This window comes from Limulus polyphemus, unplaced genomic scaffold (assembly GCF_000517525.1).
Source record: "Limulus polyphemus unplaced genomic scaffold, Limulus_polyphemus-2.1.2 Scaffold326, whole genome shotgun sequence".
NCBI classification, from domain to species: Eukaryota; Metazoa; Arthropoda; class Merostomata; order Xiphosura; family Limulidae; genus Limulus; species Limulus polyphemus.
In genome coordinates, this window is record NW_013665936.1 from 658,864 (window position 1) to 673,653 (window position 14,790).

Genomic DNA, 14,790 nt, shown 5'->3' on the forward strand with positions numbered 1-14,790 from the left:
CATTGTGTCTGTCCCCACAACGGGTATCGAAACCCTATTTTTAGGGTTATAAGCCCTAAAACTTAACGTTGAACTACTGGGGGGATAATATGATGAATCTTAATAAGAACATAGCTAGTAGGTCGTTAAATATTTTTCTTGATACTCACATATAATTTTGCCTACGGAAAACAGTAATGAATAGTTTAATATTTTCTTTATGACCCGCGTTCATCTCTCTATAGTTTTATGGGTCTGTCTAACGCGTTTACTCCCCTCATCCCCCGAAGCTTTTCTACAAATGTTTGCGACATTACATATTGATGTATTAAAATTAATTAATACTTTAGTGGCAGCTCGGGCTCTGTTCCCAGCCCAGTGTTTAGTCTATCAGTGTTCCAGTCCATCCCAGTTTCGATGTTTTGTACGTCCCGACGACGATTATCGTGTTAAAAGTTTACTTCGAAAGAAGTAATGTTGTAATGGAAAACAGTTTATCTGTTTAGGATAATAGCATTACAACAACGTTTTTATAATTGCTTACACATAGTGCCTAGAAATTGTCATAATGAAACTGTTTTTTCAGAGATGTTTTAGTGGAACTTTATACAGAATAGATATAGTAGGTACAACAACTGCCCGTTGAAAGAAAAGGAGACGAAATTTTGACTTCTATGCTGAGGCTTTCTTCAGGGGTATTTAAAAATAAATTTTAATAAGTTCGTTAATACAGTTTCCAGACACCCCGTGTTTTGGATATTTAAAATAAGTACTAATCTACAATGTAAAACAGCGGGCTGGATTAACCTCTTAGTTCCTTTAGGTACAGTTTTTAAGAGAAGGAAACAGTAAAGTGAAAATATAAGTAAAATGATCCACACCTGTAAGGTGTTGTGTTCTAAAAGAGGTCAAATATATGACATTTACATTCATTATCTACCTAATTTGTTTTTGAAGTTTTAGTATGATCAGTAATTATTTTGTTAGAAACACCTCGTGGTGACGACACTGTCCTAATTAGAACCAACAGAGTGAGAAAACAAACAGCGAGACCACTGTCATTAGAATATATCATGGACTCATTAAACATGGATATGCTATAACTGTGTTCTGGCCAAAGAATCTTTGAACGTTTTGGTCTCAGTCTAAGCTACAATAATCACAAGTGCATCTCACACATTTGTTCTTTGTTCATTTTTCTCTTTCCCTTTCCTCATGAAAAATCGCTTCACCTACATTTCGTTCAATGATTTTGTATTTTCAAATACCAACCACTTCAAAGTTGCATTTATTTATTTATTAATAATGTTTACGCTGATTGAGAACAAGTTCAGTTTATTTGGTTATTATTTTTGATATTGAATTAAGTTATTATTCTGTTAAATTTTAATGGAATCCCTTAGGACAGAGTTTAATAATAATTATTCGACGTTTTGACAGACACGTGGGATATCATGGTGGCTGGTATTGATACTTTTCAGCTCTAAAAGAGGCTAGTTGGTTTCAATAATGAAAATATTTTTGTAGAATCTAAGAGTGGTATAAACTGATATAAGGTTGCACTCAATTCTTTATTTTCTATGTATTTCATAAATTATTCTGCATCTAATTTTCTTTGGAAAATAAAATCAATATATCAAATTTTCCAAACTGAAATAGTATTGATGCCATTCTAAAATCAAAACGTAAATTTTGGCTACCATGGATTCTTTACCTTTACATGTTAAATAACTAATCCAGTATAAATATATATATATGTGTGTGTGTGTATAATTATTTATTCATTTATCTATTTTTGAAACATATGATACTTATCACCTAATGACATTTCAGAACTTGATTAGTGTCAGGACTGTCTAAAGCAATGAGAACTGCGAGCAACACGTTTTCTCCCATATACCACGTCAACGCCCATTTAATTAAGCTATTTTCTTATTTTTCTAGATCGTTTCAAAATCAGATTAAATGGGTATTATTTACATATGTGTGTATGTAGTAAAATAAACTTTTGTAACGAACTTGTAAATACACATAGTTTATTATGTTACTACGTACCCTACTTATATAGTAACAATTACAAGTTTACTACAAATCTAAAACTGGGGACGGGGAGAAGTTATTTTCTGAAAACATTATAATAGTACATTAATAGTGAGAGAAGTCATTGTAGTCCTTATAATGTATTTGCTCATAAAGGTTCAATTGTTTTTTTTTTCCTTATTTTATTTTACAGAGCTAGTACGAATATACAAAAAGTCTTTCTGGGTACAAACTGACTAGTATAAAGATCTGTTCATAGTCAAAATCTTTTTCAAAGCAATGGAGAGTGAAGACGTTTAAATGTTGTTGATGTACTGAAGAATCCATGACCGGTAACTTGCAACTTCCGTATAAAGACCCGGAAGAAACTCTCGAGCACAGCCGATTCCTGCTGAAACCACTCCGATCACGATAAACTTGTTATTTTCTTTCATAAACAGGGGGCCACCAGAATCTCCCTACAAAGAAACCAAACATAAGTGTTTCTAAATTACCTAGTTTTAGTTTATTATCAGTTATATAACTTGTACAAGTGTATCGAGCCTAAGAGAGTATTTTTATTGAATGACCAGTTCTTTCATTTTATACATATGCGTTTCTGTATGTGTAAATATACCAAGCAGAAGTGTCGTTACATTGATGTGATTGTGCTGTGAATTCTTCTATGCGTCGTTTCTAGAGGGTATGTTTTTGTACTGACTACTTCTTCTCTCGTTTGCTTCCAAATGTCGATAACGATCTTAAAAATAATACAGTAAACGAACTCGAATTTTCATCATCCGGTATAAAAAATTAAACTTTTTATTTTATTTTATTTTTGCCACTCAAAGTATAAGATAATTTTAAGCGTAAGGCTAAATGGAATCAAATTGCTTATTCTAGAAAAAGCTGTCGTTTAATCAAAGCAAATGTATAAAATTACAAAATTTATTAGAGCATATTACATTGTTCCTTAGGCAGAAAGTTTCTTGCATGTATATAGTGTATTTCCCTGTGCATTTCAATTATTAAGAAGCTTACTGTGGATTTAGTTTAATCCTTTAGAAAATTAAATTTACTATGAGCCAAACCAATATTACGGGAGTGGCTCATGTAACAGGATTTATTACATGAAAATGACTATAAACCTTATTTCACTAGTAATGCATGTAATATGCTCCTATAAAACGTATATCGCTGATGAAGATACCTATAGAAACTTATTTGAAAATACTTTAAAATAATAAAAATGATGGCACCATAAAAATTTCGTAAGATATTTCAAAGTTACGAAAAAGTAACAGTATATATTAAAGAAATATAGTTTAAAAACATATTTCAAGAATTATAAAAAATAAGGAAACATGAAATAATAATATCAAACTATGGGGGTGAAAACACACCCTAAATTAGCATTAACACTCCAATACTAAGTCCTAAAGCGTATGGGCTTAATATCATATTGAATTTGAATTAATATTAATAAACCAACCAGACAAGCATCTTTTCCTCCATATTAAATTTGAATTACTATTAATAAACCAACCAGACAAGCATCTTTTCCTCCATATTAAATTTGAATTACTATTAATAAACCAACCAGACAAGCATCTTTTCCTCCATATTCATAACCGGCACACATTTGTCCTCTTTGAAAAAATACTATTTTCTGTGCCTTTCTGTACCAGCTCTGACACTGAAGGTAGTCTATTACTGGCACTTTGGCTTTCTGAAGTATGTCTCCACGTCTTCTACCTGTTGAAGAATCGTTCCTTTTTCTTTACTATTTATAACGATGAATACTTTTATTTCTGCAAAATGTATATTTCAAATAAAGTTATTTTTCTAAATCTAAAACCAAAAGTGAACTCTAAGGAGATAAAGAAAAATACCTGAAAATAATGTGCTTTAAACTCAATGAAATGGACGTTATTAGATTTTACGCTAACCATCAAAAGTTTGGTTAAAATTAGTTGTTGGATGAAATATTTAATAGATGTAGCTCTTTCCGTTCTTAAGTGTTCCAACTCTCAAAATAAAATTTGACAAAGGGTCCACTATTTAGCGCATTTTGTCTGTGTAATTAGAATGTTTAAAAGCCAGAATAAATATCCTAGCCACTTTTTTCAAAGCTAACAACTACTCCTGAAAAATATCTCAATTAATTGTCACGGCAGATCAATTAGAACAGACTCAATTAGTAAAACTACATTAAGACTTTTTTGTGCTCTAAACTCGTGTTTTTTGTAATAATACTTTAACACATCGCCATAATAACTAAAAATACAGTGTAATTTCAACCATGAGCGTGTTATAAAAGTGTGTGTGACAGTCAGTCTCATTATTCTGTTTAAAGAGGACAATTTATTGTGACGGTTGGTAGTGCTATAATCAGAAGTTCAAAATTATGGACGGCTATGTCTAATCCCGATTGGTCTTTTATCTCGTAATCTAACCCTAGTTTGCGTATAATTTGCCGTTCAAGACATCATTGAAAATACGAATTCCTAAACTTAGTATTGCCCTCAGTGTCACAGTGTCACTTCGAACTTATACTGCTAGAACACTAGGTGCGATACTAGAGCACAGATAGCCCATTCTGTAGCATTGTGCTTAACTACAAAAAAACAAACTTAGTATTCTGATTCAGTGCAGATGTCGCGCTCGAATTTGAAGATTTTTTATATTTGAAAGTACCTATTTTACAAAATTTTGGACAAATAAAATGTATGTAGAACTGCCTAGAACTTGGCATGAACCATGTGTCAAGGTTATATGGCAAATGCGTGTTAACTAAAATACATAGCTGTGTAAATACGTTTTTTTTTTCATTACCTTTTATTATTGTTCCCCGCGTTACTATCTTTGTTGCTTTTTTCTTAGGACATTCTTCTTTCTATAACGTCTGTAGTTTTTCTCGTTTCTTACAGTTTTACTTTCTCATATAGTTTTCTCTGTATATAGTCTTTTGGAGTAAATAAAAACCCCAGGGTGCCACAAACATCATAATCTTCTCCTCAAGAGTGCAGAATATCAACCAGGGTAGATAATGAGGAAAGTTTTATTGTTACTTTTATTATTAAGCTGGAGGAAAAAACACGTTTTTTGTGTGACAGTAATTCTTATCTAGATACCTTGAATTTTATTGTAGTGTTTCAATATACGTGGCCATGACAAGGCTGGAAAAAAATTCAAGGTAAAGTTCCATTTTACATTTTTCGGATATAATAAGCTTAAACCAAAACATATATAGTTTTTATTATACTGCTCACATAGGTATATAGGCATTCTGGGGACATAAAAGCCAACTATTAGTTTATTCATAACCCTCGGTGGTCTGGCTGTAGTATTTGTTTCATTTTTATAATTTCAATTTTAATTGTCATAAGATATTAGGATTAGACCTATTACATTTTTAAACACTACATTTTTAATTATTGATTAAAAATGCAATGTTTAAAATTTTAATAGGCCTAATCCTAGTGTCTTATGACTAGTAAAATTGTAATCAATCTTTGCCGGGTTGTAAAAGGCGTACACACCATGAAAACTGTTATTGTAGCAAATGACTTATAGTAATTAGTGTTCCGACCGCTACTGTGAGTGTTTTCGTCTCAGCAGGCCTGAAGAGCTCTGGATTGAGCGAAACGCGTCGTTGGCAATGGATATGATAAATATCGAGTAGTTCGAATATTATTATTATACACTCATCTACTTCTTGAAAATTCCTAAGGGATAGATTAATAACGCAATGATTTAAAATTTCATAGGCCTAATCCTAATGTCTTATGACAAGTAAAATTGTAATCACCCTTCGGCGGCTTGTAAAAGGCATAAACACTATAACAACTGTTGTTATAATTCTAATTTGTTTGGAACAACTACCTTCCCACAACTAGCAGAAATTGGTAATTAGAGGCTCAATTTAACAAACGGTGTAAGCCGACAGCTTATTAAGGTATAAATTCCATCCTTACCTCACCTACCCATCTTTTCTATGAAGCTTTTCGTTTGTTTGGTATGTTGTGTGGAAGTTATTTTGTATATTCATTGATAAAAATTACATAACAGTTACGTTGCTTTTAACATTTAAAAGAAATAGAGGATACCAACAATATCTCTTAACTTTAACATACCTTTCTTCTTTATGGTCAATAAAACTTAATATGTCTGGTAAAAAAAAAAAATACTACTGCTTTAAAATTCAAGTTTGTTTGTTTCTTTTTAAGCACAAAGCTATATGTGCTGGGCCTACCATTAGTATCGAAACTCGGTTTTAGCGGTGTGAGCCTTAGACTTGCCGCTAAGTCATTTGGGTTATCTGCTATATCCATCGAGTGGAATCGAACCCTGAAATTTAGCACAGTAAGTCGTAAGTCAATAAACTTACAGCTGATCCACCGAAGGGAAAAGAATTAAAATGAAAGCAAAATTTAAAATCAAATAATATACATGTATACATTTATTGCCTAAGTTTTATCATTATTTCGTTCCAAAGCGTTGAGCTTGAAGTATCTTCGCGTTTTAGAAAAACGGTTGGAGTAGAGGGAAAATTCATAGATCCGCTCCCTAGGAGAGTAAAAAATGAATAACTTGCCAAGGGTTCTTTTTTCTTATACATTTGGCATTCTTCAAAGTTTTTTGTTTTTGTCTTTCTTTTCTCTGTTTTGTTTCATCTTTTTTGTCCAAGTTTCGTAAATGAAGTTTCGAATTGATGATCTTTTACGATAATTTTCCCGCTGGATTTTGCAATTTGCAAACATAATTTGGACGTATAGAAACGTGAATTAACTGACTTTTACAAAATCATAAAAACAAAGTTGAATCTTTGCAGCAAAACATATTCATCTCGTTAAGCAGCGAGATTATTAGTTATAAAGTAACTTCGAAACCTACCAGACTTCTCCAAAATGCCCCAGCCTATTACAGTTGCTTCTTCATCTTTGTAAGAACCCGCAGAATCCTCTGGAAGGCAAGCAGACCAGGCATAATCGTTGAACTCAATATCCTCCGCTAGCTCCAATAAGGCAATGTCATTAAAGTGTCGTATCGGTATGGAATAGTTTGGATGAATAATGTATTGTTTGATAGGGATATCTTGTGTTGCATGATTTTCAACTCTGGACAATTGATGTTCACCAACCCGAACCATAAATTGGTTAGCAGAATATCTGCAATTGAAAGTTAGTTATTCATGCTACAGTAAGCTAACTATTAATTAAAGCACTGTTAAAATATAAGTATTAATCTCATAATAATTAAATGAATTTTGGAAATGAACAATAAACGATTTTCGTGACATATAAGTAAATACATATGAATATATCCGTAAAAAAACCTTAAAAATAACCTTAAGAGTGCGTGGGTATTGATGCAAATAATAGATTGAAGCATTATAAAACCAAGCTTTCAGGAGTGACTAACCATTTACAACAACCTTATGGAACTTTGAAAGGTATCACAGGATGAGTAAGCAATTAAAAACAAACTGTTCAAATAAAATAAAGCCACACTTACCGGTTAACACAGTGGCCCGCAGTCAAAATCCAACGTTGAGCAAGGATGGTGCCTCCACAGAAATGTTGCCCTTTCAGTCTGATCGATACCTTAAATACGAAGTGAAAATTTCAGTTTTTAGAAGAATCAGTCCTGCTAATTCTCTTCACCCACTTGGCATCTCTCATAGAAGAGAAGAAATTAAAAAAAATACAGCTTATGTTACAGTGTAGAAATGGTGTAAAGGATCCCAGTAAGATGTTTATGGAAACAGAATAGCACATTGTTAGGGAGAGGTACATAGTTTCAGTTATACCTCTCCTCACCAGCCTGACATATGAAATAAAACTGGAACTAAAATAAACTAAAAACTACACAACTATAAATGTTAAGTTTAAAATGCCCTGCGTCTAATATTACTTTACACTTTTAAAACATTTGTTGAAAGGTATTTGCTTCCAATGAAAAACAAAATCAATAAAAAAAATAAAGAGAGCTGTTAAAAACAGTTAGCTGTGGTAGATGAAGCCCCTTGTACTTTTCAAACTCCATAATAATAATATACCTACATGATCAGCATAATTAAAGTTAACTTGTCTAAGTCAATAAATACTGCGACCGGGAATGGTCTAGTGACTTGCATATTGGACTGTGGGTGAATTATACAAGTAAAAATATTTTGGACAAAGGTTTGTTACTGAATAACTGACTGCCTTCTAGTCAGTAGTTTAAAATTATTGTCGGCTTCAACTTGGCCGCTTAGGTTACTTACGCATAAGGTGCCTTTCAACTTCAAAAATCCCATTCCATAAATGATTATATTTAAAGAAAAATCAATGGAATATGTTCTCCAAATTTTCATGTGTAGTACATTAGGTTTGGTTTGTTTTAAATTTCGCGCCAAGCTACACGAGAACTATCTACGCTAACCTTCCCTAATTTAGCAGTGAAAGACTAGAGTGAAGGCCACCACCCACCACCAATTCTTGGGCTACTCCTTTACCAACGAATAGTGGGATTAACCGTACTTTATAACGCCCCCACAGGGGATTCGAACCCGCGACCCTCAGATTGCGAGTCAAGTGCCCTAACCAAGATCATTAGGAAACTAAACAAATACACGCATAAACGCTTTTAGAATAGTTACAATAAATTGTTTGTTTGAGATGTTTTCGCAAAGCTATACAAAGCATATAATCCTCGCTAATTTTGAGCTGATAGACTAATGTGAAGGTAGACAGTAAACTCCAGCTCTTGGTTTGCCCTTGTCTGGTTGAATAATATGATTTTACCGTCACTTGTATAGTACATCCATGACCTCAAAGTGCAGAGTACGCTAACGTACTAGCCAATGGGCCACGCCCGACCCGAATGATTACGATATGTGTTATTCTAAAACACTCAATAAAACAATTGCAAAAGCTAAGATAAAACTAAAACATTAACATGGAAGTATCTACCAGTTATCTTTTTTAAGCTTAATTGGTAAAATATAAAGCATACTAACAGCCTATATTTAGATAGATTCCAGTATATTTTACATTTCCTCCAACTTACATACTTTTTATCTATGAGTTATAGTTTAGAAGCTGCAAACTTTTACTACAAGAATAAACAATATACAACCAAATGTCAATCTTAGCGATTGATCATTTCTTCTCTACACTAATAGTAGAGAACAATAATGTTTGTCACGCTAACTCTGAACCATTATAATAAGATATATCAAGTGACAATTACTAATTCGTATCGACATTGAAGACGCACTGTATGCAGTTAAATGTAATTCTATGCCTATATCACTATCCCCCTCCCAATGGCAAGTCTCAAGGCTTATAACACTAAAATCCGGGTTTCGATACCTATGATGGGCACAGCATAGATATCCCATTGTGTAGATTTCAGCAAATAAATTGTCACTGATACACTGTTTATCATACTAAATATAACTGTCACGAGACAGTAACATCATCTAAAAATGATGGGTGAGAGACAAGTGCATGTTTTGCACACGTACTGTCTTTCTGCCAAACCTTTCAAAAATTGTTAATTCGACACACATACAAACACAAATATACAAGAAAAAGCTTGTAGTTCATCTTCGTTATAAGGTTATTTGTTTGTGCAGGCTATTTTTCTCTTTTGCACGTCTACACATTAACTTAGTTTCATCTACTATGAAAAATATATTTCGGTTTCTCAAATATTGTATACTGGTGAACTTCCAGTCTATCTGTCCTGCTAAGTATACTATTATGATGTACAGTAAAAACACATGTTTACATAAATATCTTATTGAGCACATTTCTAATGGTATTTACATGTAAAAGAGTGGGAAGATTAATTGATTAACAGTGTGGGCAGCATTACTCCTTGGAATAACAAAATCATGAACTTAAGTCACATGGTTTCACTAAAACACCAGGTGCTCAGTGTTAAGTAGTTGACTTGAGTTAAAATTGCCAAAATGAGCTGATTAAAAATATGTATAAATAGCCATTCAAAACGACATGATTGTAATTAATGCAAGAATAGCGAAAGATACGACCATGACCAACTTGAGTAATGAAGATCGCCTAATTGCTATCAGCACGATTCAAGACAGTCTGTCTGTGAGAGTGAAATATTCTGCTTCAACAATCAGCAGACTAGTCCAGAAACCCAAGAAACCGGCTCTGAGAGGGACAGGCCACGTCCTCGAAGAAAGAAAATAGCCACATCCGCCCAGGTTCGTCACATCCACCTGCAAGCCAATACGGAAGTGTCGATGTTTCAGCACGACAGTGCTAGAACATAGAGTGCAGATGACAATGACACAATTTCAAGAAAACAATGTCAAGGTCTTGCCGTGGCAACCTTTTTCTTGTGCCTCGAGTCCAATAGAGCATCTGTGGGGCAAACTCGTCGATACCATCAACAGGAGACAACAGCGACAAACAAACCTCCACTAACTGACTGCAGCAGCACACGAAGAGTGGGGGAATATTATCTCACTGCACTATATCAGATATATGTGTCAACGCTGCCAGGGTTGCTTAACGCTATGAGAGGTCATACCCGATATTAAGCTTATAGTATTTTCATTCTGACAGTGTGTCACGTTTCATACTGAAAACTTATCATGTTTCTTTGATCTGCAGCTTTGTGTGTACATTTTCTATAATTTTGTCTGATATTTCTGTTTACAGTATATGATCACATCCAATAGACCTGAGTTTTGTGTTACAGAGAAAGTGTATATTTCTAAATAGTATAGCTTAAAATTAATTCTAGAGATATAATCCAACTTTGCTGTATTTTGGAGTACTTTATTAAATTATCAACGTATATAAATAAGCCAGAAAAAAGGGACAAAAATAAGAAAACATTCCCCGACTAATTGAAAGTGTTAATATAAAAAAGGAAAAATTCCGAGTGACGATTTCATTACAATTTCACCTCAGTTCTTTCTAGTGGCCCGGCATGGCCAGGTGGATAAGGCGCTCGACTCACAATCTGAGGGTCGCGGGTTCGAATCCGCATACCACCAAACATGCTCGCCCTTTCAGCCGTGGGGGCGTTATAATGTGACGGTCAATCCCACTATTCGTTGGTGAAAGAGTAGCCCAAGAGTTGGCGGTGGGTGGTGATGACTAGCTGCCTTCTCTCTAGTCTTACACTGCTAAATTAGGGACGGCTAGCGCAGATAGCCCTCGTGTAGCTTTGCGCGAAATTCCAAAACAAACAAACAAACAATCTTTCTAGTGTTCCTCAAACGACTTGAATGACGTTAAAGTAAGTCACTCAATAGAAAAAAAATACATTGATCCATTGACTTGGCTATATAATTGAAGTGAATATTGTAGAATTAATTTGTTAATTTGCTTGTTCGTATGCGCAAAGCTACACAATAAGCTATGTGTTTTGTGCTCGAAGCTGGTAACAAACCACGAATTTTAGCGCTTTAAGCTTTCCAGTTAGTTTAATTAATTCATTATGGTGAGTACGACAGGACATATATGAAATAGTTCTACTTTTGTTAATATACGTACCATTGAAGGGAACTCTCCATCGTAAGCCTCTTCACCACCAGCAATTTTGCCACTACGTACTGTTTGTTTCCCGCATGAAACACCGATGACTTGAAAACACGAAAAAATATTATAAAGTAATATTTACAGCTTAAAGAATTGAATTTGATGGAAAATAAATATGGTTATTACCATAGTGAAGTGCTATTGTCAACGTGATAAAAGTAAAATCAATAAATACCCTTATCTTAACCAGTCCTATTCCCATATTATTGTCAGTGTTAAAAATAAATATGGTTATTACCATAGTGAAGTGCTATTGTCAACGTGATAAAAGTAAAATCAATAAATACTCTTATTTTAACCAGTCCTATTCCCATATTATTGTCAGTGTTAAAAATAAATATGGTTATTACCATAGTGAAGTGCTATTGTCAATATTATAACAGTAACATCACTAAATACCCTTATCTTAACCAGTCCTATTCCCAGTATTATTGTCAGTGTTAAAAATTCATATTTATAATTATATACTTTACAAAGTGTTGATGTAAATTATTTATATTATGCTTTTAATAATTGCATTTTTCAATAAGGTTGAATGCTCAAAATTAATTGCATATTCATAATAAATCCCTTGTTCAGTGACATAAACTTAAGCATCTTTTTAAGACCTTGCAAAAACGTTATCTATTTATTTGGTGAAAATCAAGGAATACAACAATAAAAATACTATACTGTTAATATTTTTAAAGATGTTTGCAAAACGTGATAGTAGCATGAGTTAGAAAAATATATTTAATGGAATACGACTCAAATGCTGGGTTTAAATGGTAAAATTAATCATTGAATTATTTAATTATTGTTGACAGTCATTGTTGCGTAAGTTCTATATCAAATTTCAGTGTCCGGTAAACGTCAGAAACTGAGATAGTTTCCATATAAGAAAGGCTTTTAAAAATCAACCTTCTCACGCTCTAGGTCTATTTGTAAGTAGCCTGAATAGTAAAGTCCTCTTCAGTCCATTGTATTAATATTAAAATATTCGACATATCTAAGACTAACAGTAGGAATATGCGTCAAGAATAATTTGTTACCTACCAACTAACACAACTCAAACAGTTATTTTCTAGATTTACCCATCACTATTCAGTTCTTCAAGTTATTGTTAAAACAATTAATATTCAAACTACTTACCTGCCGTTTGAGCAGGGAAAATAATGGTCGAGAAGGCAACCCAGAATGTCATTATATAACAGCCTTCTTCATTTAGTTTCACCATCTTTGTTTTGAAGACAATCACAAAAAACATTCACAACTGTGTAGGCTGAAACTGGCAACAGATCACGATGGACTAGTGGACTACCCTATTTAAATCCTGTTATGAATAGTAGTGGCCAGTGAAGACCAATGATTATCTCAACGTCCCAGTGACCTGAATAAGTATACATCCCACGAGAACGGGAGGGGTCAGTAAAAGCAAAGTGATGCAGCAAGAGGACATCTCACCTTTTTCCAAAACGCCCCAAAACTTGTTTAATACCATATTATAATTACATTCATTGTTTATTGGAGAGTTTTGTCGGTAACCCGCTTGAAAATGTCACTTTCACCAAAGTGGGTTATTGGAGGTCATCCATAATCACCACACAGCTTTCATTTTTAATTAACAGTTTCTAGGTTATAGTAGTAGGCTTCGTTATATAAATGTTCACCTAATTTATTTCGTAGAAAAATCTTATGAGGGGGCGTATTAATGAAAAATAGGTGAAAACAACATATGAATACTAATTTTCTAGTAAAAGGAAATCGAAAATTAAAAACCAAATATGCATAAAAATGACAAAAATAAACCAGAATTTTGTGTTTCAGATGCATAAGTGAAACTTTACGGTTTCACTAAAATCATAATGCTTTAAGTTATGTCATATAAAATCTAAATAGAATTGTAACTAATGTTTGAGGAAAATGAGTAAACGGTATTTTAATGTGTCATGTTTCATTTCACAGAGACAATTAACAAAGCAAGTTTCGCCATAATCCTAGAGAAATGTACTGTGTATATGTCTCATTTGTTATAGCCAACAAAATTATTGTTCATACCATTTAAAACTCTACACTAATTATATATACGTCTAAGGAGCTAGAATGACAAATTATTCATTTTGGTGTATGCGAGCAAAAAGACATTTATATAGTGGCTATAATTTTATACATAGACTTAGTTAAAAATGTGAAGACAGAAACGATAATTGAATTTATTACGCTGGGGAAAAATAGTTGTATTAAGTGTTTTCTTCAGACCCATTACAAGTTTGTGTCAATCAGCAATGAACTTCTGCCGATGTCTATCTTGTAAACCTCAATTTCAATGCGTTCCATAGAAAATATATAACATATATATATATATATACAGCGAAAAATTCATCGCGATAACATTCATTGATCCAAAGTGTGGCAGAGTTGAAATAATAACAGGATTTGGTTAACAAATATTCAATGGTTCTTATACGTGAACAAATATTAAAATACCTTATGGATTTGGAAACGAAAGTAATGATGAAATAATACTACTCTATTATAAACCCAAAATTTTAGTAAAGAAAACATTTATTACAATTATATAAAATATATTTTTTCCCTTTGGTAAAGGAAAAAAATTAGTAACACTGACTTTCATATAGATTATAAACGAACCCTATAAAAAAGAGAGTGGTAAATATATCTTGTAAAACATATATTTCTCACTTTGAGAAATGTGAATATAGTTGTCAGCAAATCTGCTCTTAAACACAAAGCAGAAGTTTCGAATTTTTACCTTTCAAATGGCATAGAAAATATGTAAACGTAGTGTCTTTTAAAATATAATAAAATATATTTGTAATAATTACGCACAGTTTTCTACATAGAAATTGTTCAAATTATGCAAGACAAATATTTCAAAATTAATCACAGATGACATTGTGTACATACACATAAACACACATATATATAAGTAAGAGAACTGATTACCAGAGTAATTTACGAGTGATGGTTCGTGAGTGTGTGTGTGTGTTTGAAGAGGGGGGTTCCACAACTTGAATAAAATTTTATTAATTGATTTTATAGAGAACTTTGTTAGTAGGATGTAAAGCGCAAAGCTATAAAATAGGCTAAATTTTTTGTGTCATTGGGATGTTACAAAATACACGGGATAAACAATATTCCAGTGGTAGTGTTCCACATAGGTATTCAGTTGGCACTTGAGTGATATTCTGTGTTTGGCGTAAAAACAAATTGCAGACAA

The 14,790-nt window shown here is 32.9% G+C and overlaps 1 protein-coding gene across 1 annotated transcript; it reads right to left on the bottom strand.

The window, feature by feature from the left end:
* Window positions 1-2,315: 2,315 nt before the first annotated feature.
* On the bottom strand, window positions 2,316-10,089 carry LOC106457404 (serine protease 42-like). Its single transcript, XM_022383319.1, has 5 exons — window positions 10,043-10,089; window positions 7,516-7,604; window positions 6,895-7,169; window positions 3,599-3,753; window positions 2,316-2,477 (listed from the first exon to the last, which is right to left on the bottom strand). Exons 1-5 carry the CDS (start codon window positions 10,043-10,045, stop codon window positions 2,316-2,318), a joined length of 684 nt encoding a protein of 227 aa, XP_022239027.1. The 5' UTR covers window positions 10,046-10,089.
* Between the last annotated feature and the right edge of the window lie 4,701 nt (window positions 10,090-14,790).